The sequence below is a fragment of the Physella acuta genome, unplaced genomic scaffold (assembly GCF_028476545.2).
Source record: "Physella acuta isolate Inbredline_101_S28 unplaced genomic scaffold, ASM2847654v3 ptg000166l, whole genome shotgun sequence".
NCBI lineage: Eukaryota > Metazoa > Mollusca > Gastropoda > Physidae > Physella > Physella acuta.
This window is the reverse complement of record NW_026731685.1, coordinates 649,689-676,997: the sequence shown is the minus strand read 5'-3', so window position 1 is coordinate 676,997 and position 27,309 is coordinate 649,689. Positions and strand designations below refer to the sequence as shown.

Below are 27,309 nucleotides of genomic sequence, written 5' to 3'. Positions count from 1 at the left end.
ACTTCTGTGATAGGAATCACATTACTTGTGTGATAGGAATCACATTACTTGTGTGATAGGAATCACATTACTTCTGTGATAGGAATCACATTACTTCTGTGATAGGAATCCCATTACTTCTGTGATAGGAATCACATTACTTGTGTGATAGGAATCACATTACTTCTGTGATAGGAATCACATTACTTCTGTGATAGGAATCACATTACTTCTGTGATAGGAATCACATTACTTCTGTGATAGGAATCCCATTACTTCTGTGATAGGAATCCCATTACTTCTGTGATAGGAATCACATTACTTGTGTGATAGGAATCACATTACTTGTGTGATAGGAATCACATTACTTCTGTGATAGGAATCACATTACTTCTGTGATAGGAATCCCATTACTTCTGTGATAGGAATCACATTACTTGTGTGATAGGAATCACATTACTTCTGTGATAGGAATCACATTACTTCTGTGATAGGAATCACATTACTTCTGTGATAGGAATCACATTACTTCTGTGATAGGAATCCCATTACTTCTGTGATAAACATTTATTAACAAGGTTTTATTTTTAACCTGTAAAAATTAATTAAAATGTGAATATAGCCTTCAATTACTTTGAACTAATATTTTTTTAAAATTTTAAAATCCTAGGATACTGAAACTGGGGAAATAACCTTTTATTTAAAAGGTGCAGATGTTGTAATGCAAGGTATCGTGCAATATAATGATTGGCTAGAAGAGGAGGTTAGTACTGGCACCATCCTTGAATGTACACTTGTTAAAATTTACTGTTTTTGTTGTTAAAAGCCACAGTGATTGTCTAACTTTGATTCAGATGAGTTTTGGTTGATTCTACAATGTGGTGTATCTTTGACTGACTTTTTCTAGTGTGGCAAATAAAATTTACTGTTTTTGTTGTTAAAAGCCACAGTGATTGTCTAACTTTGATACAGATGAGTGTTATTTTGGTTGATTGTACAATGTGGTGTATCTTTGACTGACTTTTTCTAGTGTGGCAAATAAAATTTACTGTTTTTGTTGTTAAAAGCCACAGTGATTGTCTAACTTTGATACAGATGAGTGTTATTTTGGTTGATTGTACAATGTGGTGTATCTTTGACTGACTTTTTCTAGTGTGGCAACATGGCTAGAGAAGGGCTAAGAACGTTGGTGGTGGCAAAGAAACTTCTCACAGAAGAGCAGTACCAAGAGTTTGAAGTAAGTCGGATCTTCTTAAAAATGTCAAGCTGTATTTTGTACAGATAATATAGCTAGTAGGTAAGCTTGAGAGCTGTGTCACTCAATCTATATATATAATTCTCTTCTTCGAGCCGTTAGAAAACAAGCTGCAAACGCTCTCCCTACCTCCCCACCCCTACATGGTTTTAGTGAGCTGTGTTCACTCTAAATGTTTACAAGCAGAGCCAACGATTTTAAACGTAGGGGGGGGAGGAGGGGGGGGGGGTTATGGTCCTTAACGAGCTACTTATAGTGTTTTAAAGAAATATTTTCAGTGTCAGCGTTGGTACTGTCGAATTCACAAATTATGAATTATTGAAAATTAGAAACAACTAAATAGCGGCGTATGTTATGCCGTGGGCCGGCTCGTGTATTTTTAGTGGTCAATTTGAAGTAAGACGATATTAAAATCTGTTTCCTGCAGTCTCGATATCACCAAGCAAAGATGAGTATTCAAGAGCGCAACAGTAAAATGCAGGCTGTGATTGAAGGCCTTGAGAGAGACATGGAGTTGCTCTGTCTAACTGGTAAGTTGACATTTTTCCTCTCTGACTGGCACATGGGGACATTGTATGCACCTTGTCTGATGTTTTAAATGACATGATAATGGAAGCTCATAATACCGAAGATATTTTTTGTGTGGATATTTTTAAAGATTTTTTTTGTTTGGATGCATACTGTATACCATATGCTGTTAGTAATTCAAAATTACAATTTTCAGTTGCTTTTTAATGGTGTTTTCATTATTTCACTCATTGTGTTTAGGGGTTGAAGACAAACTTCAAGATGGCGTGCGACCTACATTGGAGATGCTCAGGAATGCTGGAATCAGGGTAAATCTCCCCTTGCTGAAGTTACTATTTGTGACCAGTGCAACTGCTTCTGTATGAAACAATAAACATGTTGAAATTGTCCCTCCTGCAGGTATGGATGTTGACTGGAGATAAGCTTGAAACAGCCATCTGTATAGCAAAAAGCTCAATGATGGTATCAAGGCTGCAGGACATCTACGTCTTCCAGACCGTAACAGACAGAGGGGAAGCACATTTAGAGTTGAACTCCTTGCGCAGAAAAAATGAAGCAGCTTTAATTATTAGTGGGGATTCTCTTCAGGTTGCTATTTTTTATACAAATATTTTTTTTTAAACTTAGTTAAATTCTGAATGTGTGGACCCATATTTTAAAATCATTAAGTTTTCAACTTAATGATTTTTTAAAAATTGTTTGGAAAGTAGAATAAAAAGGATACTTTAATTGTTGTTTAGGTTTGTTTAAAGTATTATGAGCATGAGTTTGTGGAGTTGGCTTGCCAGTGCCCAGCTGTTGTAGTGTGTCGATGCTCTCCCACACAAAAAGCTGACATTGTCAAATTGCTGAAGACACACACAGGAAAGAGAACCAGCGCTATTGGAGATGGGGGCAATGATGTCAGCATGATACAGGCGGCAGATGCTGGGATTGGTATTGTTGGCAAGGTACAAGCTTTTCTATGCTGCCTATATACCATTTGTAACATCATATTCATTCATGTTAAGTAGTGGTAGAAAAGAACCAAACTTCATGCAACAAGACTTTATGACTAAGTTGATGATTTGTTCCCTCAGGAGGGGAAGCAAGCTTCTTTAGCAGCAGACTTCTCTATCACCCAGTTCAGTCACATTGGTCGCTTGTTACTTGTGCATGGCAGGAACAGCTACAAGAGATCTGCCGCCCTCAGCCAGTTTGTCATACACAGGGGACTCATCATCACTACCATGCAGGCTGTCTTTTGCTCCGTTTTCTATTTTGTTTCTATAGCACTTTTCCCAGGATTTCTCATGGTGGGGTAAGTTCACTTCACTCTCAATTCTAGTCGTCTAGGTCTTATCTGTAAGGAGAGCAGCCTATTGTTTTTCTTTAGATTAGAAACTTAACAGGCATTATATGTATGAACTGTCCCCAGCTATGCTACTGTGTATACAATGTTGTACCCTGTTCTATGATCTCTAATGAACTGTCCCCAGCTATGCTACTGTGTATACAATGTACCCTGTTCTATGATCTCTAATGAACTGTCCCCAGCTATGCTACTGTGTATACAATGTACCCTGTTCTATGATCTCTAATGAACTGTCCCCAGCTATGCTACTGTGTATACAATGTTGTACCCTGTTCTATGATCTCTAATGAACTGTCCCCAGCTATGCTACTGTGTATACAATGTTGTACCCTGTTCTATGATCTCTAATGAACTGTCCCCAGCTATGCTACTGTGTATACAATGTTGTACCCTGTTCTATGATCTCTAATGAACTGTCCCCAGCTATGCTACTGTGTATACAATGTTGTACCCTGTTCTATGATCTCTAATGAACTGTCCCCAGCTATGCTACTGTGTATACAATGTACCCTGTTCTATGATCTCTAATGAACTGTCCCCAGCTATGCTACTGTGTATACAATGTTGTACCCTGTTCTATGATCTCTAATGAACTGTCCCCAGCTATGCTACTGTGTATACAATGTTGTACCCTGTTCTATGATCTCTAATGAACTGTCCCCAGCTATGCTACTGTGTATACAATGTTGTACCCTGTTCTATGATCTCTAATGAACTGTCCCCAGCTATGCTACTGTGTATACAATGTATCCTGTTCTATAATCTCTAATGAACTGTCCCCAGCTATGCTACTGTGTATACAATGTTGTACCCTGTTCTATGATCTCTAATGAACTGTCCCCAGCTATGCTACTGTGTATACAATGTACCCTGTTCTATGATCTCTAATGAACTGTCCCCAGCTATGCTACTGTGTATACAATGTACCCTGTTCTATGATCTCTAATGAACTGTCCCCAGCTATGCTACTGTGTATACAATGTTGTACCCTGTTCTATGATCTCTAATGAACTGTCCCCAGCTATGCTACTGTGTATACAATGTACCCTGTTCTATGATCTCTAATGAACTGTCCCCAGCTATGCTACTGTGTATACAATGTTGTACCCTGTTCTATGATCTCTAATGAACTGTCCCCAGCTATGCTACTGTGTATACAATGTTGTACCCTGTTCTATGATCTCTAATGAACTGTCCCCAGCTATGCTACTGTGTATACAATGTTGTACCCTGTTCTATGATCTCTAATGAACTGTCCCCAGCTATGCTACTGTGTATACAATGTTGTACCCTGTTCTATGATCTCTAATGAACTGTCCCCAGCTATGCTACTGTGTATACAATGTTGTACCCTGTTCTATGATCTCTAATGAACTGTCCCCAGCTATGCTACTGTGTATACAATGTTGTACCCTGTTCTATAATCTCTAATGAACTGTCCCCAGCTATGCTACTGTGTATACAATGTTGTACCCTGTTCTATAATCTCTAATGAACTGTCCCCAGCTATGCTACTGTGTATACAATGTTGTACCCTGTTCTATGATCTCTAATGAACTGTCCCCAGCTATGCTACTGTGTATACAATGTTGTACCCTGTTCTATGATCTCTAATGAACTGTCCCCAGCTATGCTACTGTGTATACAATGTTGTACCCTGTTCTATGATCTCTAATGAACTGTCCCCAGCTATGCTATTGTGTATACAATGTTGTACCCTGTTCTATAATCTCTAATGAACTGTCCCCAGCTATGCTACTGTGTATACAATGTACCCTGTTCTATAATCTCTAATGAACTGTCCCCAGCTATGCTACTGTGTATACAATGTTGTACCCTGTTCTATGATCTCTAATGAACTGTCCCCAGCTATGCTACTGTGTATACAATGTTGTACCCTGTTCTATGATCTCTAATGAACTGTCCCCAGCTATGCTACTGTGTATACAATGTACCCTGTTCTATGATCTCTAATGAACTGTCCCCAGCTATGCTACTGTGTATACAATGTACCCTGTTCTATGATCTCTAATGAACTGTCCCCAGCTATGCTACTGTGTATACAATGTACCCTGTTCTATGATCTCTAATGAACTGTCCCCAGCTATGCTACTGTGTATACAATGTACCCTGTTCTATGATCTCTAATGAACTGTCCCCAGCTATGCTACTGTGTATACAATGTTGTACCCTGTTCTATGATCTCTAATGAACTGTCCCCAGCTATGCTACTGTGTATACAATGTTGTACCCTGTTCTATGATCTCTAATGAACTGTCCCCAGCTATGCTACTGTGTATACAATGTACCCTGTTCTATGATCTCTAATGAACTGTCCCCAGCTATGCTACTGTGTATACAATGTACCCTGTTCTATGATCTCTAATGAACTGTCCCCAGCTATGCTACTGTGTATACAATGTACCCTGTTCTATGATCTCTAATGAACTGTCCCCAGCTATGCTACTGTGTATACAATGTACCCTGTTCTATGATCTCTAATGAACTGTCCCCAGCTATGCTACTGTGTATACAATGTTGTACCCTGTTTTATGATCTCTAATGAACTGTCCCCAGCTATGCTACTGTGTATACAATGTACCCTGTTCTATAATCTCTAATGAACTGTCCCCAGCTATGCTACTGTGTATACAATGTACCCTGTTCTATAATCTCTAATGAACTGTTCCAGCTATGCTACTGTGTATACAATGTATCCTGTTCTATGATCTCTAATGAACTGTCCCCAGCTATGCTACTGTGTATACAATGTACCCTGTTCTATGATCTCTAATGAACTGTCCCCAGCTATGCTACTGTGTATACAATGTTGTACCCTGTTTTATGATCTCTAATGAACTGTCCCCAGCTATGCTACTGTGTATACAATGTACCCTGTTCTATAATCTCTAATGAACTGTCCCCAGCTATGCTACTGTGTATACAATGTACCCTGTTCTATAATCTCTAATGAACTGTTCCAGCTATGCTACTGTGTATACAATGTATCCTGTTCTATGATCTCTAATGAACTGTCCCCAGCTATGCTACTGTGTATACAATGTACCCTGTTCTATGATCTCTAATGAACTGTCCCCAGCTATGCTACTGTGTATACAATGTTGTACCCTGTTCTATGATCTCTAATGAACTGTCCCCAGCTATGCTACTGTGTATACAATGTACCCTGTTCTATGATCTCTAATGAACTGTCCCCAGCTATGCTACTGTGTATACAATGTTGTACCCTGTTCTATGATCTCTAATGAACTGTCCCCAGCTATGCTACTGTGTATACAATGTTGTACCCTGTTCTATGATCTCTAATGAACTGTCCCCAGCTATGCTACTGTGTATACAATGTTGTACCCTGTTCTATGATCTCTAATGAACTGTCCCCAGCTATGCTACTGTGTATACAATGTACCCTGTTCTATGATCTCTAATGAACTGTCCCCAGCTATGCTACTGTGTATACAATGTTGTACCCTGTTCTATGATCTCTAATGAACTGTCCCCAGCTATGCTACTGTGTATACAATGTTGTACCCTGTTCTATGATCTCTAATGAACTGTCCCCAGCTATGCTACTGTGTATACAATGTACCCTGTTCTATGATCTCTAATGAACTGTCCCCAGCTATGCTACTGTGTATACAATGTTGTACCCTGTTCTATGATCTCTAATGAACTGTCCCCAGCTATGCTATTGTGTATACAATGTTGTACCCTGTTCTATGATCTCTAATGAACTGTTCCAGCTATGCTACTGTGTATACAATGTACCCTGTTCTATGATCTCTAATGAACTGTCCCCAGCTATGCTACTGTGTATACAATGTACCCTGTTCTATGATCTCTAATGAACTGTTCCAGCTATGCTACTGTGTATACAATGTACCCTGTTCTATGATCTCTAATGAACTGTCCCCAGCTATGCTACTGTGTATACAATGTTGTACCCTGTTCTATGATCTCTAATGAACTGTCCCCAGCTATAGCTATGCTACTGTGTATACAATGTTGTACCCTGTTCTATGATCTCTAATGAACTGTCCCCAGCTATGCTACTGTGTATACAATGTACCCTGTTCTATGATCTCTAATGAACTGTCCCCAGCTATGCTACTGTGTATACAATGTATCCTGTTTTCTCCTTGGTGTTGGATACGGATGTGTCTCCAGAAATAGCTCTCACTTACCCAGAATTGTATAAAGATTTAACAAAGGTATTTTGATTTTCACTTTACCTTAATATTCAAGCATCTATATACTACTAAAAGTCAAGTTTGTTTACATGTTTGAATATTTATTTGTTTGCCTGATCGAAAATTGTGATATGTTCGACTCTATCTGGAAAGCTGTAAAATGGTATGCAGGTAGAGAATAATTTTTTAATGCAGACAGACTGTTGATCACAAATTTATTTAAAGACGTTAATTAATTTATTGATTTATTCCTACGCAGAATAACCCATTTTTTTTTAAAATGTTAAAACCTTGACTAAACTTTGTGGGAATAGTGACGTCACAGGTTTTTGTTTACTCTTTAGTACAATAAAATGGCGGCGTCTATTGAAGAAAATTGTGTTCCCATTCAAAAGTTTAACGCGTTCTAAATCTAATTTTCTGTCGGTCATAACTTTAACAATACGTCCGTTTGCTGTATTTATTACGTTCCAACACTTATATCAATTTTCAACTGTCTTTTTCATTTAGTTTTACGATAAATTTCTCTAGATCTAAAGATCAGCTATCGAAGACAATTTATGAATCTAGCCTAGATCTAGATCTAGCCTAGATGTAGGTCACTAGATTCAATGTAAATTCTACATCTAGAATCTATTTCAGGCCTTAATTATTTTATATAAATCTTTGTTTGGCTTATTTAAGATAAAATTTAATTTGAAAGTTAGTACTACTAGACTTATTTTTAGATCTAGATCTAGAATCTATACGCGTAAATCAAGTTGCATAAGGAGACACATAGTATAGTATAAAAATTCACTTGTGACGTCACGAGTAAATAGCTAAAATGGTAGCGTAGTCAGCTCTCATGCAGGAGGCACGGGTTCTAGACCAATATGTCAATGAAATTTTTTTTTTCAATTTTTTTTTTTTAGATGTGAATGATAACGTTGCCTATCTGAACTTGGCAAGATACAGGGCAGGTGAAGTAGAGTTCATCTGTTTCTTTGTCCTAAGCATATGAAAGGATAGTGTGGTCAGATACATGCTCGGCTGGAATTGTTTTTTAAACGATAAAAACATGTTGTCTGAGACTTGGCAGGACACTGGGCAGGTGAAGTAGAGTTGAGTAGGTCACCTGTGACGTCAGTTTATGAAGGGATAGTCCGAAATCGGTGTTTTCGGTGTTTTTAAAAGATAAAAAACATATATTTGAATGTGGGGTCTGTTTTTTGTGACGATAAGTGACACTGCAGTAGCGTACCGAGGAGGGGGGGGGGGGGACGGTAGGGGAGGGGAGGCGGGGGGTGGGGAGGGGAGGCGGGGGGTGGGGAGGGGAGGCGGGGGGTGGGGAGGGGAGGCGGGGGGGGGGGGAAGGGGAGGGGGGAAGGGGGGGGGGACATATGTTGGGGCGCCAAAATGGTTTGGAAAAATAAATTGATAGGTTGAGGGGGGTTCAAATCGAAAGTTTGAGTGGGGGGGGGGTGCACATCAAAAGTTTGAGGGGGGGGGGGGGTTCAAATCGAAAACTTTGTCCCCGGGCGCCGGGAAGGGTCGCTATGCCTCTGAGTGACAGACGTGATGTTTTTTGATGGATGACCCCCGAAACCCACAGTTATCCAACGGATGACGGGTATTCTAGTAGATCTTTAAAAATGTTGATTATTTTCATTAAGCTTTTCCGCTATTCAAAAAGTTATTTTTCCATTTTACAGGGTAGATCATTATCATTCAAGACTTTTTTCTTATGGGTGTTGATAAGCATTTATCAAGGTATTTGTTTGTTTTTATACTGCCCAAGGAAATTTAACCTAATAAAATTAAAATATAGTGGCAGTAGGCTTGTTTAATAATTTTTTAAGCATAAAAACATTTACTTTTATTTTTTCAATTACTACATTTTAAAAAATTATATTATAATAATCCCAGATTTTTAAAACTTATAACATAAAGCTTTATATCTGTTACTTTACTTTTTGAGTCCTAATAGCATAATAATTTACAAATAATAAATTTTTAAAAATATGAATTTTTTTTTTTTTTCAGTAAAAACAATTATTAAAATATAGTTGCTTAAACCACTTTTCTTTATATCGCTATACTGATTACATTTAAAATTAATCCTGATTCAATCGGGAAGCTTAAATTATTTTTAAAATTTTGTAAAGAAATTACCTTTAATTTTAAAAATTTAAAACAATGATCGAGCAACAAGAAAAACATGCAAATAAAAACAAAATTTTTGTTTTACTACGGTTTCCCTGCTTTTAGCTGTATCTTCGAGATATCCATGACTTTGTGTAAAAAAATGTACTGTTGACCCATAAAAATATATATGTAGTGCACATGGCAGTATCAAATATAAAATGTCTCAAACACATATCTGTATTGGATGAATCCTAATTGGTAATGTTGAATTTTCTACAAGATTACTTCAGAGCTTACCCAGAGAGTGCCAATATTGTTAAAGCCATCAAAATTAAAGAGTATTACTAGCAAGAATGATTTTTCCAACAGGTGGAATCATCATGTATGGAGCTCTCCTTCTCTTTGAGGCTGAATTCATCCACGTTGTCAGCATCACATTTACTTCTCTCATTCTCACTGAGCTGCTCATGGTTGCCCTAACTGTTCGCAACTGGCACTGGTTAATGATAGTTGCACAGATATTTTCTCTGGGAATATACCTAGCATCTTTGGCTGTGCTTAGAGACTACTTTGGTAAGCTATTATAATCATTTATGCATAAATAGCTTGCCTTAAAATATAGTTTTTAAAAAAATCTGGTTTTTAAAATGTATTATCTTAATAAAAAAAATAATCACTTTTACTTGTTTGTCTGTTCAGATTCTCAGTTTTTACAAACATGGGGGTTTGTGTGGAAAGTGCTGGTCATCACATCAATATCCTGCATTCCTTTGTATGTGTTAAAGTACTTGAGAAAGAAGTTCTCTCCCCCTGTCTACTCCAAGCTGACTCCCTAAGCAGGAACTCTAGGATAACTCTTGTAGTACTTTATCATGGATAACTCTTGTACTACTTTATCATTGATTTTCTTTTAACACTAGCCTTCTGTATAAAAGGACTATTACTAGGAAACAATAACATTTAAAAGTATGTTTGGCATACATGTAACACCATGTTTACACTGCAAGTAATTTTTCCCTAGACATGTATAGTACACATGTTGCAAGTCTAAATTCTGTGTGAGAAGTAAAAAATTTCAAATTATATCACATTTAAACAGAGCATCATTGACATGAATCACATACTGTTTTCTATGCCAGTACATTTTTTTTATCCTCTGTAAAACAAAATCTCCTAGATCTAGTTCTGTCTAAAGCACATACAAACAACATTGTCTTTTTCGAAAAGGATTTGTACATATTTGAAACGTGACTCAGGTGTAAAGATTTGCTTTAAGCATCCCTCTGTCCAAATTGTCACACAGTTGTCATCTGAAAAATATTGCCTTAAGAGTTTCTTCTCTGACATTTTAATGGCATCTGAAGCTACTGTAGTGGTTAATTTTCTAATATTCTTTGCTATTTAGAAGTTACTTCTGGATTTAGCTCGCTGTGAGATCTGGATTATGAATACTCCTACCTTGTATTTAAGCCTGTCATTCTTGTATTAAAGTTGCAGTTCTAAAACGAGTGTGGTTGTGTACAGAATTATTCTTGCTGTCAACAGCTGTACTGGTTTGTGTTGATTTGCCTTGGACACAGCTGTTGTTAAGAGGTACACAAAAGCCAAAGTCATTTCACATCTCAGGATTAGTTGAAGGTTCACCTAGAAACAATCTAGAACACAATATTTAATCTTTTAATGCTTTCTAGTACCTAGTAAAATTAATTTCCATTAGTCATGTTAACAATTTGATATGTTTTCAATAAGTTTTGGATATGTATATTCTTTTCTTTGACAACAGTTAAAAATAACTTAAACATTTATTTCTATAGATGTGAGAAAGCAGTTATTAATTTAAGGTTTTATTTTTGAATGGGTATTTTCTTTTTCCTTGTAATAATTACTCTATTTAAACTTAATATTGTCATATTGTTTGTTGTTTTTGTTGTCAATGTGCATTTCAATGTTAATATTGCAATGATTTGAAGCATTTGAAATACAAAATTTACCAGCAATTTTTAAAACTTATTTATTATGGACTTTCTTTGTAAGTAAATATTGCAATTTATGTTTTCCTTGTTTTTTAGTATATCCTGTCTACTTCAGTATAAAAAAGCAATGTTTATAAATCATGACAACAATCCGAGAATGTGTGTGTATAAAGTTTAGTTTACTACACTATAACTATAATACAATATTGCCCAGGGTAATTTTAAACTCTTCATTCATAATTAGTAAAAAAAATTGGTTGAAAATTAAAATTTTATGTCAATTAAAACAAACTTGGTAAAATAAAATTAAAAAAAGGATAGAAACATTAGTTCAGAATTTTGTACAGCTCACTTTTAAAAAATTAAAGTTTATATAATACTACACCATTCTAATGTGTTATTCTAAACACAGTTTTGAGCATCTTTAAAATTCTAAAAAAAAGAATTTCAAGTTTTAAAATTATCATTGATTACAGAAATGTGTGACATGCTGATTTGCTAATCATGTACTATTATGGTGTATAAATGTTTTTAAAATTATTTAATAATCATTTAGGGATAACTTAAAAACATTGATAGCATAGGATGTATTATGAAAATAGTTTCAACTTCTGTAATCGATCCATTATCAACAGTTTTAAAGAGTAATGTTAGATTCTTTTTTTTAATATTTAATATTTTGTAAATGGTATCTGGGTTGTTTCTAATCTTCCTATAAAATATATCCATAGCTAAATCTACCAAACATTAATATGTGCTGTTAATCTGTCATAAAATATGTTTCATCTGTTGTTTGCATTTTTTTTATTTTTTTTTTGTTTCATAAATGTTGTATATATGTTGGATACAAAATTGTTATATTGTAAAGTAAAGGAATTACTTTAACTTGTCCAGGGTTTTTTAATGTGTGATTTGATTATTTATTATTATGTATCCATTAAATTGCAATCCTTTATTTTTGTTGTTGTCATTTTCTGTGTTATACATCTACATTAATAAACCATAGTACTGAGATCTAATTTAAAGACATACATTTTTATTTTTGTGTTTTATGATTGGTAGGAGGCCAGATGTTTTGATTGTAGATTAGATAAGAAGCATTCCACATTGGCTAGGGATTTGTTAAGATCTGACAAACACATTGAGGAAACATTCCATGGGTTAGCTATATGGCTGTGTCATTATGTTAATGCTATTGTGAACTCTTTAAGTGTTAGGAATTGTTAAGTTTTTAAAAAAATAATAAGATTTATTGAAAATGTAATGAGACTGCTATAACTTATTCAATTGGACTGCATAAAACAATACTTCCTATTTTATATCACAAACACTGACTGAAGTTGATGTTCTTGTTTGTAACCTTAAATTGCGGATTTTAAATTAGCTGTTTTTATTTTGGCAAAAAATCTAACTTGTTTAAGAAGGTATTTTTTCTATTGAGGCTGAAATATTTTATATTGTATATAAAGGAAGATAATGCATTCTCTTCTGAAATCCGAATGCTTTAAATTGTTTTGTGTTTTCATTGATCAATGTTTTCAAGCATAATACTGTTTAGTGTTAAAAATGAAATGTGATCTGTATATTTGAAACTTATTTTCATCCTTATAAATTGTGTGTACATTTGTATGCTGCTCTGGGTTTCTCACTGTCAGTCTCATTACGTTTTTTTACATTACATTAAAATACATGTGTCAGTAAAATACCAAAACCTGTGAATTTTATAATGTCTTCCTCTGAAAAATTTTCAAATGTCCTCACCTTCAAATAAATGATGTAAATGTAGTTTTGATGTATAAAAGAAAACCCTGCTTAATTCATGTTCTGTAGTTTAATGTGATCCTGTGCATGTTATTCTAAAATTCTTCACAACATAACATGGAAGATTAATATGTTTAGGTTTCTACAAATAACTCTAATACCAACCTCAGCCTCTGATCTTTATAAGAATTAAAATGTATAATGCTGATAATCTAAAGTGATTGTGTTTATTGCATTGATGAAATAAAATGTAATCTGTTTAAGACTGGTCAGTTATTTCTTATACATAAAAAATTCTGCAAAAACATTTTTGTTATTAATCTTCGTAATCTCTGACATGTTTTATTTTAGACTTTAATTAACTGCTGCTTTATCTAGGAAGAAACATAATGGCCATGTAATATGTAAGTTGTGATGGAAAAGGATTGTATCAGCAGTAGACTGAGTAGACCATATGAACAAAACATCTCAAGTGTTGTGCATTACATGTACCTAACGTTTTCAAAACCAGCTTATTGATAGTGACATAAAATTGATTGTCAGTCTAGCATTGTGAGAGAGACAATACCTCTTGGTTAGAAAGAAAGAGATACTGAGTTCACCCGCCCGTTTGTCTCTTACAGAAAAATGCCATCTCATCTAAAAATAAATCTCCCCTATACAAAACTATAGACATGAATGTTAAAAAATCCTACATCCTAAAGTTAACTTTATTAAAATAAGATTACTTTTCATACACGTTTCTAGTTTAAATATATGGATACTAGGATAAATATTTTGTCGTACAGTTGGTAGAAATAAGTCAGTATTGAGTTTATTCTAAATCTATTCGATACTGTATGTATCAGCTTTTAGCGTATTTTCGGTATTTTGTAATTGATTTCGGTTTTTAAATGAATTCCGGAAGCGTTCCGTGGTTGTTGTGTTTACCCAGAAAGCCACGCGAAAATACTTCAAAATAGCTAAGATTTTTTAGAAATCTAGAATCTAGATAGAAGTCTAGATTCTATCTACTTTTGTGAAGTTAAAACAAAAAGAAAATGCAGCCTTCATTAACAAGTCTAGAAATAATTAAAGTATCAAAAAATATCTCTGATTTTAGCGATTCTTCAACTAGTAGTCGGCACGAGAAAAGTCTAGGACTGTTGACAACAAAGTTTGTAACACTGCTTCAAGAAGCAAAAGATGGAGTTTTGGATTTAAAAGTTGTAAGTTACTTTAAATTTCTAATTCTTATTAAGTTATTATTCTTCATCGAGAATCTAAATAGAATCTAGATTAGGATCTAGATCTAAATCTAGATACGACTGTTTTGTTAGTTAATCTAGAATCTAGATCTAGTAAGTGAGTGTTTTTATTCCAACTGTTTGAACTAGGGCTAACTAACTAACTACTAATACTAGGCCTAATGATAATAATAAAAATTTATAATAAAATTGATTAGGCCCCTAGCCACTAGCCCTAGGCCTATAAAATCTAGATTCTAGACCTTGCACTTGTGCCTACTAACCCTACTTGTAGGAACCACTAATTTTTACTAGATCTATTCTACTATTCTAGATCTACTTGCGGTAAACCTCCATTTCAGCGTATTTTATTCTCCGTTGCTTGTTTACCTCCAGTTGAGCGTATTTTATTATAACAACCGAAACACACCAAAACATTAGGAAAACACGATTTATTTTTTGTATTGTATTTTTGTTTTAGCAAATGAATAAAAATTAATAACAACAACAATCAGGCTGACTGAAATGCTACACGATTTATTTATTTTTATTTTGTTTTAACAAATGAATAAAAACAACAAAGAGACTGACTGAAATGCTTTGTTTGTTGGTTACAAAAAATAGAAATGCACAATTTGTACAAATAAGTGTTCAATTTCAACTAAACTGAATGAAAGGCATAATAATAATTAATAAAGCTGCCGGAACGGGGGAAGGGGGGGGGGGGGTAATTTTGTGATGATGTGTGACGGGGAGGGGGGGGGGGTAAAATCGTCCAAAAAAGCGTGACGTCATTTATGGATGACCCCACAATACAAATTTACAAATTTATTATATCAAATTATGACATTTCTTAAAGTTTTGACTAAACTGACAAGTAAAAAAGCACAATTTTTTATTTACATTTTAATGATTTTTTTTTTAAGTCAGAAATTTACTCATACAAAAAAAACATACATGATAATTAAACCAAAATATTGGGAAGGATGGTTCTATGAATGTAAATAACATAAACTATACAGTATAAATATTTTTCAGTTTTTTTTTGTAAAACTGTCAAATAAAAAAAACCCACAAAGTTTGTACATTTAGATGAAATACAAAAATCATGAAAAATTTACTAATACAGAAACATACTTGATAATTATATCAAGATATTGGAAATGATAGTTCTATGAATTTAAATAACAGTAAGATATAGCATAAATACAATACAAAACTATAATAAAGAATAATTAACAGTGTATCAGTTTCACCAGGAGACAAATGCCTTTTTTTTTTAAAAGTAGGCCTACACAAAATAACTTGTGACAGGTTACTAAGCGTGACGACACACGTTTATGCAACAGAAATAGTTCAGCAATTCAAGTAGGAAGCCATTGGTCACTAGGTAGAAATCAGCAGAAAGATGTATAGCCCAACCAAAGAGAAAGTAGAACACTTAGATAGCAGTTGAAGTTTAAAACCGATAGATTTTTTATTAGGTTTTAGAAAGTAGTATTAAAGAATAGTGGATGATAGTAGAGTTAGACTGGATACAATTCAGCCAGCACCAAAAGGAATGAGCTGAAAACATTCCCCCCTACAACGGAACACCGAAATTCAAATTCTTTTAAGTACGATGGAAACAGAATTCGGCTGGTTCCGAATTGTCGTTTTAGCTTCCTTTTGGCCCTCATCCACAGATTTTCTATATTCTGCGTGTGGATGTCGGCATCGTCAGGGTCCACAAAATGGCGCTCATGGACCACCACTGAATGCGTATATATACCGTTCCCCAAATTGCCAATGTTATTGTATGAGGCCCAACCATCAGATATGATATGACTTCCAGGCAGAATATGGTCTAATATGATTGGCTCCAGAGTGGCAGCTGTCCGGTCCGGAACCTCTATCAAAAAACACTTGCCCGATCCTCTTTCTACCCCTCCAAAAACCCAATGGCCCTCATGCCATGCACCGCGATGATATTTTCTATGAAAATATTTTGACTCGTCTATCTCCACAATTATTGGATTTCCATGCTCGTCCATGCCTCCAATCTCAGTTCGCCGCCGCTCCAAAAATCTCGCCGAATCTTCCCGGCAAAAGTTAAACCAATCAATCACAGTTTTTTCATTCTCAATTTGCGCCTCATGTCTGCTAAGACTTTGGGGCATATCCTGCGCAAAGCAGTAAATCATCATTATTATCTGTTTCAAGGTCAAGTGGCTTTTTGTGAAGAATGAACCTTCACGGACACTTTTCCTAAATCCGCATGGTTGACACGCCCACCTCTTCTCATCTATTCCTTGGCGATATGTCATTAGTTTGCATAGTTCTTTGCAGCTATCACAAATCATAGTATTGCGAAGCAACCTACGCTTGGCTAGCCATATCAAGGCAGACTCTGTCTCATTTAGGATTAGTGCCAGTGATGCGATGCACCAGATTTCATGTTCAACGAATGCGGCATCTAAAATTTCGGCAGGATCTACAATGGAAGTACGTTCTACTTTTGGTCTACCTGCCATGTTGCATAGTTTATAACAATTAAATAAATTATAAACAGAACTGATACGAAAATCAACCACAAATGTTAATATATATATATATATTTAAATACAGCACTTTTTGGATTTTTGAATAAGATTGGAACACTAAACAAAAATTAACCGGAAGTTACCGGGAGATCGGGAGCATGGAAAAATATATTTTGCCAACCCATTTGGGGTTTGACGTAACTGGATTCTACATGGCGAAGATGCAGATATATAACAATTTGAAATTAAATCATCATTTTATATTTATTTATTTTTTGTTAAAAGAATATTATTACTATTACTTTTTGCATTGAATTGAATTTGTGTGACTACCTTTTTTATTATTTGTAACCAACAAACAAAGCATTTCAGTCAGTCTCTTTGTGGTTTACATTCATTTTTATTCATTTATTAAAACAAAAAATACAATACAAATAAATAAGTCGTGTTTTTTAAATATTCATTTTTAATAATTTGTTAAAACAAAAATACAATACAAATAAATAAATCGTGTTTTCCTAATGTTTTGGTGTGTTTCTGTTATTATAATAAAATACGCTCATCTGGAGGTAGCCGAGAAGCGGAGAATAAAATACGCTGAAATGGAGGTTTACCCTACTTGCTTTAGGCGCCTTATGGGTCTTCCTAGTTAATGTGTTACTTTTACAGTTGTACTTGTACTAGTGTGATTTACACTGATTTAAAAATACTTCTTGCAGGCTGCTGATCAACTAGCTGTGAGGCAAAAGCGAAGGATTTATGATATTACAAATGTATTAGAAGGCATTGGGCTCATTGAAAAAAAATCTAAGAACAGCATACAATGGAAGTAAGTTAGCCTAATGATTTTGAAACTTTTCCCAATGTTATTTTATGTTTGTGAACTTATTGAGCCAGACCCACGAGGTTCCCATGCACATGAAATATTAGGGAATTTTAAAATAAAAATTCTTGACTAGGAAAGCCTGGAAATCTCTATAAAAGTTAGGAATTTCAATAAAAGGCAGGAATATTTTTTTTCAAGTAGCGCAAGATATGTCCTGGTAAAATGCCTACACTAATCTTGTCCTCTGGTTTTTATGATGGAAACTATACAAGGGCCATTCAACCTACATTTTTCTCTGTTTTTAGATAAGTACAGCTACGGATTTTCAAATTTTTCTGCCTTTTTTGTGAACTTCTTAAATCTAATTTGAGTGTGCTAAAGTTTTGTACTGTGAACTTTATATAAAAAAATAGCATAAAGTTTTCTGGTCAAATATTGTGAAAACCATGTACATGAGATGACACCATCAGTACCTCTGGTAACACAATCTTAATTGAGGGTAGCGCATCATGGTGATGCCTGCTACACACATCAATGGCTAATAAAAAAGATATGTTATTTCCTTTTAAGTTTTAAAATTCTATTACTTGTTTTATTGTATACATTTACACTCAATCTTTTGTATTAATTAATTTAAAAATTGTGTGTAGAGGTTCAGGGCCAGGAAGTAACTCAAGAGACATTTCTGAACGACTGACCAGTTTGAAGGATGACTTAGCTGACCTAAGAGAACAAGAACTTGAACTTGATAAGCACAAACAGTGGGTCCAGCAGAGCATCAAAAATGTTACAGATGAAGTATCTAACACAAGGTTAGTCTCAGCATGCTATATAGTCAATTGTTTTGTTGCAAATGTTAACAACTTATAAACATATTTCTCACATTGCATAATTGTATCATTGTTGTTTCAGATTAGCTTATGTGACTCATGAGGACATATGCCATTGCTTTAAAGGTGAAACTTTGTTGGCAGTTCAAGCCCCTTCTGGTACTCAACTTGAGGTCCCCATACCAGAAATTGTAAGACATTTAGCCACTTTCATACCTACTTCTTTCTCACCAAAAAAAAAATACTATTTTAACATGTTTTATATACCCTATCTTAGGGACCAGGGTTTAAGAAAAACTACCAGATTCATTTAAAAAGCCAAAGTGGTGCTATCAATGTTCTGCTGGTTAACAAAGATACTGATGAATCAGAGCCAGTTGTTGTTCAAGTTCCTCCACCTATGCAAGCTGGTCCAAGTACTAGTGGACTCACTGACTCTTTACAGAATCAAAATCCTGACCCTGGGAAGCAAACAGACAAAGGAGGAACAGTTACCAGAGGAAAAGTAGGTTATCCACTTGAATATATTCTATAAAAACTCTATGCAGTGGCTTTATGTAGTTTAACCATTTTGATCAATGTATTTTAATTTGTGGGGGAATTTTTGACTAAAATATTTTAAAATTGATCAGTTGAGCTTATGCTTGTTCCTTAAACTGTTTTGTATTTGTTTGTTTGTGTAGAGATCACCAGTGAAACACCCCCTCAAACAGACCCAAGCCCCTGTGATTATAGAACCCCCTACACGTATGGCCACGCGCTCATCCCCTCGCAAAAGTATTTCAGATACAATGCTATCAGAACGTAAGTTATTTGTTTTTTTCTTAGTGCCCTATGTGTGATAAGACTATGCCACCTGATTACTTAATGAGCAGTGTTCATTAAAGTTTGTCTTGGTTCTTAGCGCCCTATGTATGATAAGACAATGCCACCTGATTACTTTATGAGCAGCGTTCATTAAAGTTTGTCTTGGTTCCAGCATCTACATCAGCAAGCCAGTCTCAGGCTGACACAAGTCTGGACATGTTTCATTTATTTGATTCTAAGGTTGATATGGGTGAGTACAGCAGTGATCAGTGTGTCTGTGTGAGTACAGCAGTAATCAGTGTGTCTGTGTGAGTACAGAAGTAACCAGTGTGTCTGTGTGAGTACAGCAGTAATCAGTGTGTCTGTGAGTACAGCAGTAATCAGTGTGTCTGTGTGAATACAGCAGTAATCAGTGTGTCTGTGTGAGTACAGCAGTAATCAGTGTGTCTGTGAGTACAGCAGTAACCAGTGTGTCTGTGTGAATACAGCAGTAATCAGTGTGTCTGTGTGAGTACAGCAGTAATCAGTGTGTCTGTGTGAGTACAGAAGTAACCAGTGTGTCTGTGTGAGTACAGCAGTAATCAGTGTGTCTGTGAGTACAGCAGTAATCAGTGTGTCTGTGTGAATACAGCAGTAATCAGTGTGTCTGTGTGAGTACAGCAGTAATCAGTGTGTCTGTGAGTACAGCAGTAACCAGTGTGTCTGTGTGAATACAGCAGTAATCAGTGTGTCTGTGTGAGTACAGCAGTAATCAGTGTGTCTGTGTGAGTACAGAAGTAACCAGTGTGTCTGTGTGAGTACAGCAGTAATCAGTGTGTCTGTGAGTACAGCAGTAATCAGTGTGTCTGTGTGAATACAGCAGTAATCAGTGTGTCTGTGTGAGTACAGCAGTAATCAGTGTGTCTGTGAGTACAGCAGTAACCAGTGTGTCTGTGTGAATACAGCAGTAATCAGTGTGTCTGTGTGAGTACAGCAGTAATCAGTGTGTCTGTGTGAGTACAGAAGTAACCACATGTGAGTACAGAAGTAATCAGTGTGTCTGTGTGCGTACAGCAGTAATCAGTGTGTCTGTGTGAATACAGCAGTAATCAGTGTGTCTGTGTGAGTACAGCAGTAATCAGTGTGAGTACAGAAGTAATCAGTGTGTCTGTGTGAGTACAGCAGTAATCAGTGTGTCTGTGTGAGTACAGCAGTAATCAGTGTGTCTGTGTGAGTACAGCAGTAATCAGTGTGTCTGTGTGAGTACAGCAGTAATCAGTGTGAGTACAGCAGTAATCAGTGTGAGTACAGCAGTAATCAGTGTGAGTACAGCAGTAATCGGTGTGAGTACAGCAGTAACCAGTATAATTACATTCTTGTCAGTCACAGATTGTTAGTAACTTACGCTTACAGTTTAATTAATTTTTCCCTTCAGATATTCCCGGGGAACTGCTGGATCTAGATCAGCTTATGTCAGCAGATAGTAAGTTTATTTAACTTTAATTATTTGTTTGTATAGGAGTCGTAAACTTTGATTGCTATACATTTTTTTACCAGATTTATGCATTAAAAGAAAGTAGCTGACAAATTAATACTCCTTAAATTTCTGTTGTTGATTAGTTGAAGATGTCTATTTGGTGTAGAAGTTTCAGCCTTTACTTTGTATTCCAGCATTGACTCCACTACTGTCTCTCAGCCCTCCACCAAGTGGTCGGGATTACTACTTCAATCTAGATGATACTGAAGGTGCTTGTGATTTGTTTGATGTAGATATTAGCAACATGCTGTCTTCATAGTGCTGAGATTTCATCATTTTTATAGTTCAGTATTTTTTGTTGTTGTTATGCTCAGAAATTTTGTAAACCAAGAAATATAACTGCCCAGGAAAATTACAGGTATCACTTCATTATTTCGCTAGCACGTTTTGGTAATTTGAACGAGTGTTCATTTTGTTTTTATTTCTTTGTCTAAATAGTTAAACATTAGCTCTTACTTTTGTTTTAACGCTGAGCAAATCAATTTACTTTATACTCAGCAAAATCCAATTTGTAATTTTTTGGAAATGTGATGATAATTATTTTTCTGTCTGAAGTAAAATGGCAAACTTTGCACCCCTTGTGATCTGTACATATAGCAGTGCCTTTTAGAAGAAGTTTGTTATTACTACTCTCAGGCACTTTTTAAACAAGATTTCTCAATGAAAATTTTGGTCTCTCTTTGTGTTTGTGTACATAGTTGATCTTAAAGGGCAAACTTGTCCTATCCAAATTAATGAAAGTTGTATCTGGGCTATACAGGCTTTAGTTCCTTTTCTTTATAAAGTAAGATTTTGATTGTTTACATGTATGTACACAATTCAATTTGAAGACTTTTTATGACTTCTCCAGCTTAGCCCATCTTATGTACATGATGCTCAGGCATTTTGAGCCTGTTTAATTTGTATTCATTGTTGATGTATGCAGCATTGTTATTGGTGGATTGAAGGTTTACAAAGAAAAGCAATGAGTTGCTATTGTCCTTTTTTAATTTATGTGTTGACTGGTAGCTTTTAGTCACCAGATGTCTTTAGTTGCCCTAGGGCCACAGACATGTTTATCTATCAGCCACTAACTGCTGTAAAATATACGTTTTATCAAAAGAATTCCTGTAGAACTGATTGAACAGTTTCTATCCAACAGACATTGAGTGGGTTTGTTTTTTTTTAAAGTTGTGCTGATTTTTTTTTTTTTTAAATTTCTGACCTGTTTTACTTAAAGTTGAGCTACTAGCAACTTTTAAAGTTTGTTACACATTAGCAAGAAGAAACGGGATTCTCTAAATTTGCTGTCTTATTTATAATCTTTAGTGTCCTCAACTAGTATCAATGTGCAAGTAACATTCTCTCACTTGATTTGACAACAAAACAAAATAATTTTGTGTGTTTGACTTGTGAAAATAGTGGCATGTTACTATGTAGGCCATACTGGGTTTATGACTTGAATGAAAAACTGGTTGATATAATTGAATGACTGGTTATTATTACATACCTCACCTTTGCTGGGATTTTTTTTTTTTTTTTTGCTGTTAGGTTTTTTACTGCCATTGTCACACTATTTAATTAATATAAGGATTGCTTTCAAAGAATTAACTGTACATATTTTAAGATTTATGTACCACTTGTTATAATAAATGAAAGGATTTTTGTGTATGATATCAATAGGATTGTATTCTTGCTTGCATATATTCAAATATTTTCAGTGGGTTACTGCAAGGCTTGGGGTTCTGATAATTATCTGTAGAACAAGCACAAAGCCAGTAGTTTGACATCCTCTTGTAAATAAATTAGAAACAGCTTAGTTCTGTTCACCTGCATTAATGCATCAGTTTTGGAGTCTAAACATTCCTTTATTTTGAACTGTTACTAAAAGATTTGTGTGTGCCTTGCTGTAACCATCTGAAACCCAAAGTGTTCAATCACCCACATTATCTCCCCTATTTTAAACTTTTATTCATTTAGTGTAAATGTTCTGTTGTTTTAAATATTTGTTACGCAGCTTGTATATTTAGGTTTTTGTTGATTTAGTAAATAAATAACATTTAAATATAAACTAGATTTTTGTTTATGTTTATTGCAAGCAATTTGCCCGATTTGCAGCTTGTAAATAATAGCAATCATTCATTATTGATTAAACACAGAGTCCAATACAATGAATAGTTCATTTAATTTTGTTTGTTACAAAAATGACTTACTTTTTAAAAAAATCATAATTTAATGTGCCTAGTTGTGCTTTAAACAGTTTAAATGTGCAACTATTGTGCAGTGATATGATTAGAAAGACTTAATCAGGTTAACAAAGGTAAGATTTTCCCCTAAATAATTTGATTACAAGATGATTCTGGTCAAATATTTTTAGTTTCAACAAAAATATATCTTCTGTTTTATCATTAGATCTGAGGTAGGTAAGTTAAGTTTTCTTGTCTTTTTTTTTGGAGGGGTATTCTGGAATCAGTTATCACTTTCATATAGTGAATCAAATATAAAATTCTATCATGATCTTACTTCAAATTATCATTTGGGCAACTAAATTACACAAACAATTTAAACATTAAAGATAAAATACTTAACAATTGCACTTTTTAAAACAAACATGTAACATAATTGAATTCTTTATATTGGTTGGTAGCTTAACAGATATTCTATTGATAGAAGTTAAAACAGTTAAAATATTTGATCCATATTTTAACCTTGCTCTTATTTTTATGTGATTGTACAAGCTGAGCTGCCCTTGTCATCAGACTTGTTTCCCTTTACACCATTGGCAGCCTGGAATAGAGCAGAATTTTCTTGAGAAAAAGAGTCACACATTTCTATTTCAATGTTTTAAAAGTTGTATACTTTCATACATACATATATATGCTTGCTATACAACAACTGTATGTTATCTAACAACACCAGTAGACTACATACTCATCATATGATCAAACAAGTGACAACTTATCTGGAACTGTGTCTGATTAATCCAAGTTTACTACTGTATCCATATTCAATATTTATATTTATAAGACAATGCAAAATGCTTAAGTGATATCAAATAATATTTTTATTACTGCTTACATAGCCATTGCTTCCTAGATGGGTTGTTTTCTCTACAGGGAAATGATGATCTTTTACTTTATGATAGTCAATGATGCCATTAGACTTGGCAGCTTCATTTGCTAAGTCCTCTTCTTCTTCCCCAAATACAAAGAGACTAACAGTGTCTTCATCATCATGCTGAGAAAAAAATGAAGTTGAATAATTTACTAATGGATATTTTAGATAAACCATGCTGAAATAAGAAGACTGAATTAAAGTAAATACAATGCCATAAAATCAGTAAATACCCATTTAAATAAAGTTATTAATATAGTTAATATAGCTAGACTTGTTAAATAAAAATGAACAATTATCTAGGTAAGTATGTTTTTGCCTTGCTTTGAACCCATACACTGTTTCACACTAAATTGCTGCTGTCATGAATCTTTTTTTAGTTTACCTTAAAAAAAGCTACAAATACAAGCAACTAGTTTACTTTTTAATCTTATATTACTGAATGCGTTTTCCTTCAGATGAATAATATTTGAAAAGTTAAATTAACGAAATACCCACAACATAAACATTAAAAGAAAAACCATTAAACAAAATAAAAACCTAAACAGCAGACACTAAACACATTTTCAATTCAAGATTCAAAGAAATAAAATAAAACTTATCTACATCTCATATAAAAAGAATTTTGATCCATTAGATAAATTATTTTAAGTTAAAAGAAGAAAAATTAATACCAAATTAACAGGAAAGTTTTAAACCTTTAGACAATTACTGAAATTATATTCTTCAAAGATCCAGAGCCGGCGTTAGGGGGTGGCGAACGGGGCGGTCGCCATAGGCCCCGCGCTTGAAGGGGCCACGCGCTTCAGCAATGTCATTGTTATCTGAATTAGTTCGTAAACTTAAATAAATTGTGGCTGAATTCTATTGGGAAAAACTAAATGGTCGAATGCCGACGTTGTTGATTGTTATAACTGAGACCATGGTGATGTTACTGAGTTATCACCCACTGAACTGGGACAGGCCGTAATTCTATACAAAAAACAGTGTCACACACCTCCCCTTTGTGTAGTGTACGGTCGCATGGCATTTAACCTGAGCTGACTGGAGATGGCGGTCGAGAATTAGCCCACGACGTAAAGAGATACCCTATTGTATGCGGACCCATGAAGACGTCCTTTGTCCTTTTAGTGAGCAGACGGGATGTCTGTAGTAGACAGTTAGTAACCTGATGAACTCTAGTCCTGACTTTCTTGTTGTAGATGTCGTATAATGTCGTATATGTACAGTGTTTCTTCCAGACTTTTTTCTCCGGGGAGGGGGGGAAAGGGGCACTTGAAATTTTCGGGGGGAGGGGGGCGGTAGACTTTCTTCGGGGGGGGGGGGGGGGCGGACACTGTTAAAAGAATATATTTTCTATATAAATTATATAAATTTCATTTCGTTTTCGAAGAGATGCCTGGAAGAAACTCTATATGTAGGCCTACTTGTCTTGGTATAACAAAATTAACATTCAGCTGCGTGCAGAGGGGTGGGAGGATGGCGACGAGGGGGGGGGGGGGGGAGGGGCTTAGGATCTATATCAGGCGGCATTAAACAGAGTGATTTATTATTATTTTTTGGAAGAAAGTTAAAACTGTTGTTATGTTGTGTCACCTTAAGGATTCACCCGTTCAATAATTAAGACAATAGTGATTTTGGTTTTAAAATATTGTATGAATTCTAAACAAATTTTGAAGTCTATACTATATTGATACATCAGGCCGAGTTCGCTGTATTGTAAACTTTATTTTCCTATTATTCGGCACGTGATTAAATTTTCTTAAGTGATTTGGTATGAATTACATAACTGTCAAAAATGATTTAATATCTTAGCAAAGGAAAAAAAAACTACGAACATTGGGTTAATACATGGGAGAGATAAAAATCTGTTATTATAGTGGAAAGTTTGACATTAGCTTATAAACTCCAAAACATTTGTGTTATTGTGTGTACATCACATTATATAGGCCTTTATACATATATACATATATATATATATATATATATATATATATATATATATATATATATATATATATATATATATATATATATATATATATATATATAAATAATGGAAAGGCCCCGCGCGGATGGTTGGCCCTAGGCCCCGCGTATTCCTAAAGCCGGCTCTGCAAAGATCAATATTTCCCACTGAGCTTTCAAACAAAACTAGCTGCACTGCTCTAGTTTTAGCCAACAGCTTTTACAGTTATTATAGTCACAATAACGGAATAATAAATAGAAAAAAAACAGAATTTTAAATATGTGTAAGTCCAAAGTTGTGAGATTTAAATCTAAAACACTTAAAATTTACATCCTATTTTCCAATCACAATAGTATTTAATTAGTCATGTTTTAAAAGTAGATTCTCTTTAATATTAGAAAATTAAAGCATTTAAATGTAGCCTGTTCAAAAACAACGTTTCATTTTACTTTGGTCATATTTATTAGCTTAATTGATTAGTAAAATGAAATCAACTGTTTCAAGATAAACTTGTTACTTAGGTTAATTACTAAGATATATTTTTTTTTAATATTAAAACAATAGATGTAAGATACATATATAAGGCATAAGGTGAAGCAGAAATAAAAAATAAAAAAACTATGTAGAATCCATCCAAACATACAGTACAAGTTTTTGGAAAATTGAATTTGATTAAAAACATGTAAAATAAATATGAAAATATGGTCCCAAATTATATTTTAATTTGAGCAATATGATTATTAAATTTTAATGAATGATCAGTTTGTTGAAATTATTCTTTTCTGTCCTAATTAAGTAGGAAATTTTGAAATGACCATGTTTTCAATTAGACTTCATAATTAAGTTGATTGCTTCTAAATGAATAAAACTGAATATCTATTAAAAGAGAAAGTTGGGAACAATAAGGTTTTTCTTACATGTGTTGTACCATTAGAGTTATTATGTTTGGCTTGTATAAAGTTTTTAGCATGAAGTGCCTGAAAAGTTAGTTATATTTATTTTTTCTCAAAAGAGATTGCTAGAAAGGAAAATTAATAATAGAAAAGGTGATTTGAAAAACTGCAAAATAATTATTACTCCTATATTATTTGTGATTACTTTAACCATAAACAAGAATATAAGAAAAATAAATAACAAAAATATAAAGCATAAAGTAAATGAATCAACTGAATTTTCCATCATTAGGTATCCTCTTCATGCTGGATACCTTGCCCTACCGTAACTTAAACCTGATTAAACCTTTCAGATCTGAGTTTTGCTTATTACAGATGGGTTTTCATTTATTCTTCTCAGCAGTGATTTTAAAAACAATTTTTATAATCTATATTACTGATT

General features: G+C 34.4%; 3 protein-coding genes across 9 annotated transcripts in view; 2 read left to right on the top strand and 1 right to left on the bottom strand.

Moving 5' to 3' along the window:
• The window catches only part of LOC131936039 (putative phospholipid-transporting ATPase IIB), a 28,707-nt gene extending 17,601 nt beyond the window's left edge, over window positions 1-11,106 (top strand). For all 5 annotated transcript variants that reach the window (XM_059292864.1, XM_059292860.1, XM_059292862.1 and 2 more), the window contains 11 exons: window positions 650-742; window positions 1,133-1,216; window positions 1,662-1,764; window positions 2,003-2,070; window positions 2,162-2,350; window positions 2,503-2,712; window positions 2,842-3,062; window positions 7,237-7,345; window positions 9,019-9,076; window positions 9,821-10,024; window positions 10,151-11,106. In XM_059292864.1, coding sequence (XP_059148847.1) covers window positions 650-742; window positions 1,133-1,216; window positions 1,662-1,764; window positions 2,003-2,070; window positions 2,162-2,350; window positions 2,503-2,712; window positions 2,842-3,062; window positions 7,237-7,345; window positions 9,019-9,076; window positions 9,821-10,024; window positions 10,151-10,287 — 1,476 coding nt within the window. In that variant the 3' untranslated portion in view covers window positions 10,288-11,106. The remainder of the gene's footprint in view (window positions 1-649; window positions 743-1,132; window positions 1,217-1,661; window positions 1,765-2,002; window positions 2,071-2,161; window positions 2,351-2,502; window positions 2,713-2,841; window positions 3,063-7,236; window positions 7,346-9,018; window positions 9,077-9,820; window positions 10,025-10,150) is intronic.
• Window positions 11,107-14,099: 2,993 nt separating this feature from the next.
• On the top strand, window positions 14,100-23,056 carry LOC131936076 (transcription factor E2F5). Its single transcript, XM_059292931.1, has 9 exons — window positions 14,100-14,393; window positions 17,653-17,762; window positions 18,410-18,571; window positions 18,672-18,780; window positions 18,867-19,094; window positions 19,273-19,393; window positions 19,569-19,646; window positions 20,811-20,858; window positions 21,047-23,056. The coding sequence occupies exons 1-9, from the start codon at window positions 14,226-14,228 to the stop codon at window positions 21,169-21,171; spliced, it is 1,149 nt and encodes a 382-aa protein (XP_059148914.1). The 5' UTR covers window positions 14,100-14,225; the 3' UTR covers window positions 21,172-23,056.
• The window catches only part of LOC131936074 (kinesin-like protein KIF28), a 24,251-nt gene continuing 19,946 nt past the window's right edge, over window positions 23,005-27,309 (bottom strand). For 2 of the 3 annotated variants that reach the window (XM_059292928.1, XM_059292929.1), the window contains 3 exons: window positions 26,892-26,951; window positions 23,970-24,128; window positions 23,005-23,678 (listed from right to left, as the gene is read on the bottom strand). In XM_059292928.1, the coding sequence (XP_059148911.1) occupies window positions 23,613-23,678; window positions 23,970-24,128; window positions 26,892-26,951 (285 nt within the window). In that variant the 3' untranslated portion in view covers window positions 23,005-23,612. The remainder of the gene's footprint in view (window positions 23,679-23,969; window positions 24,129-26,891; window positions 26,952-27,309) is intronic. The other variant, XM_059292930.1, reaches the window with a different exon arrangement.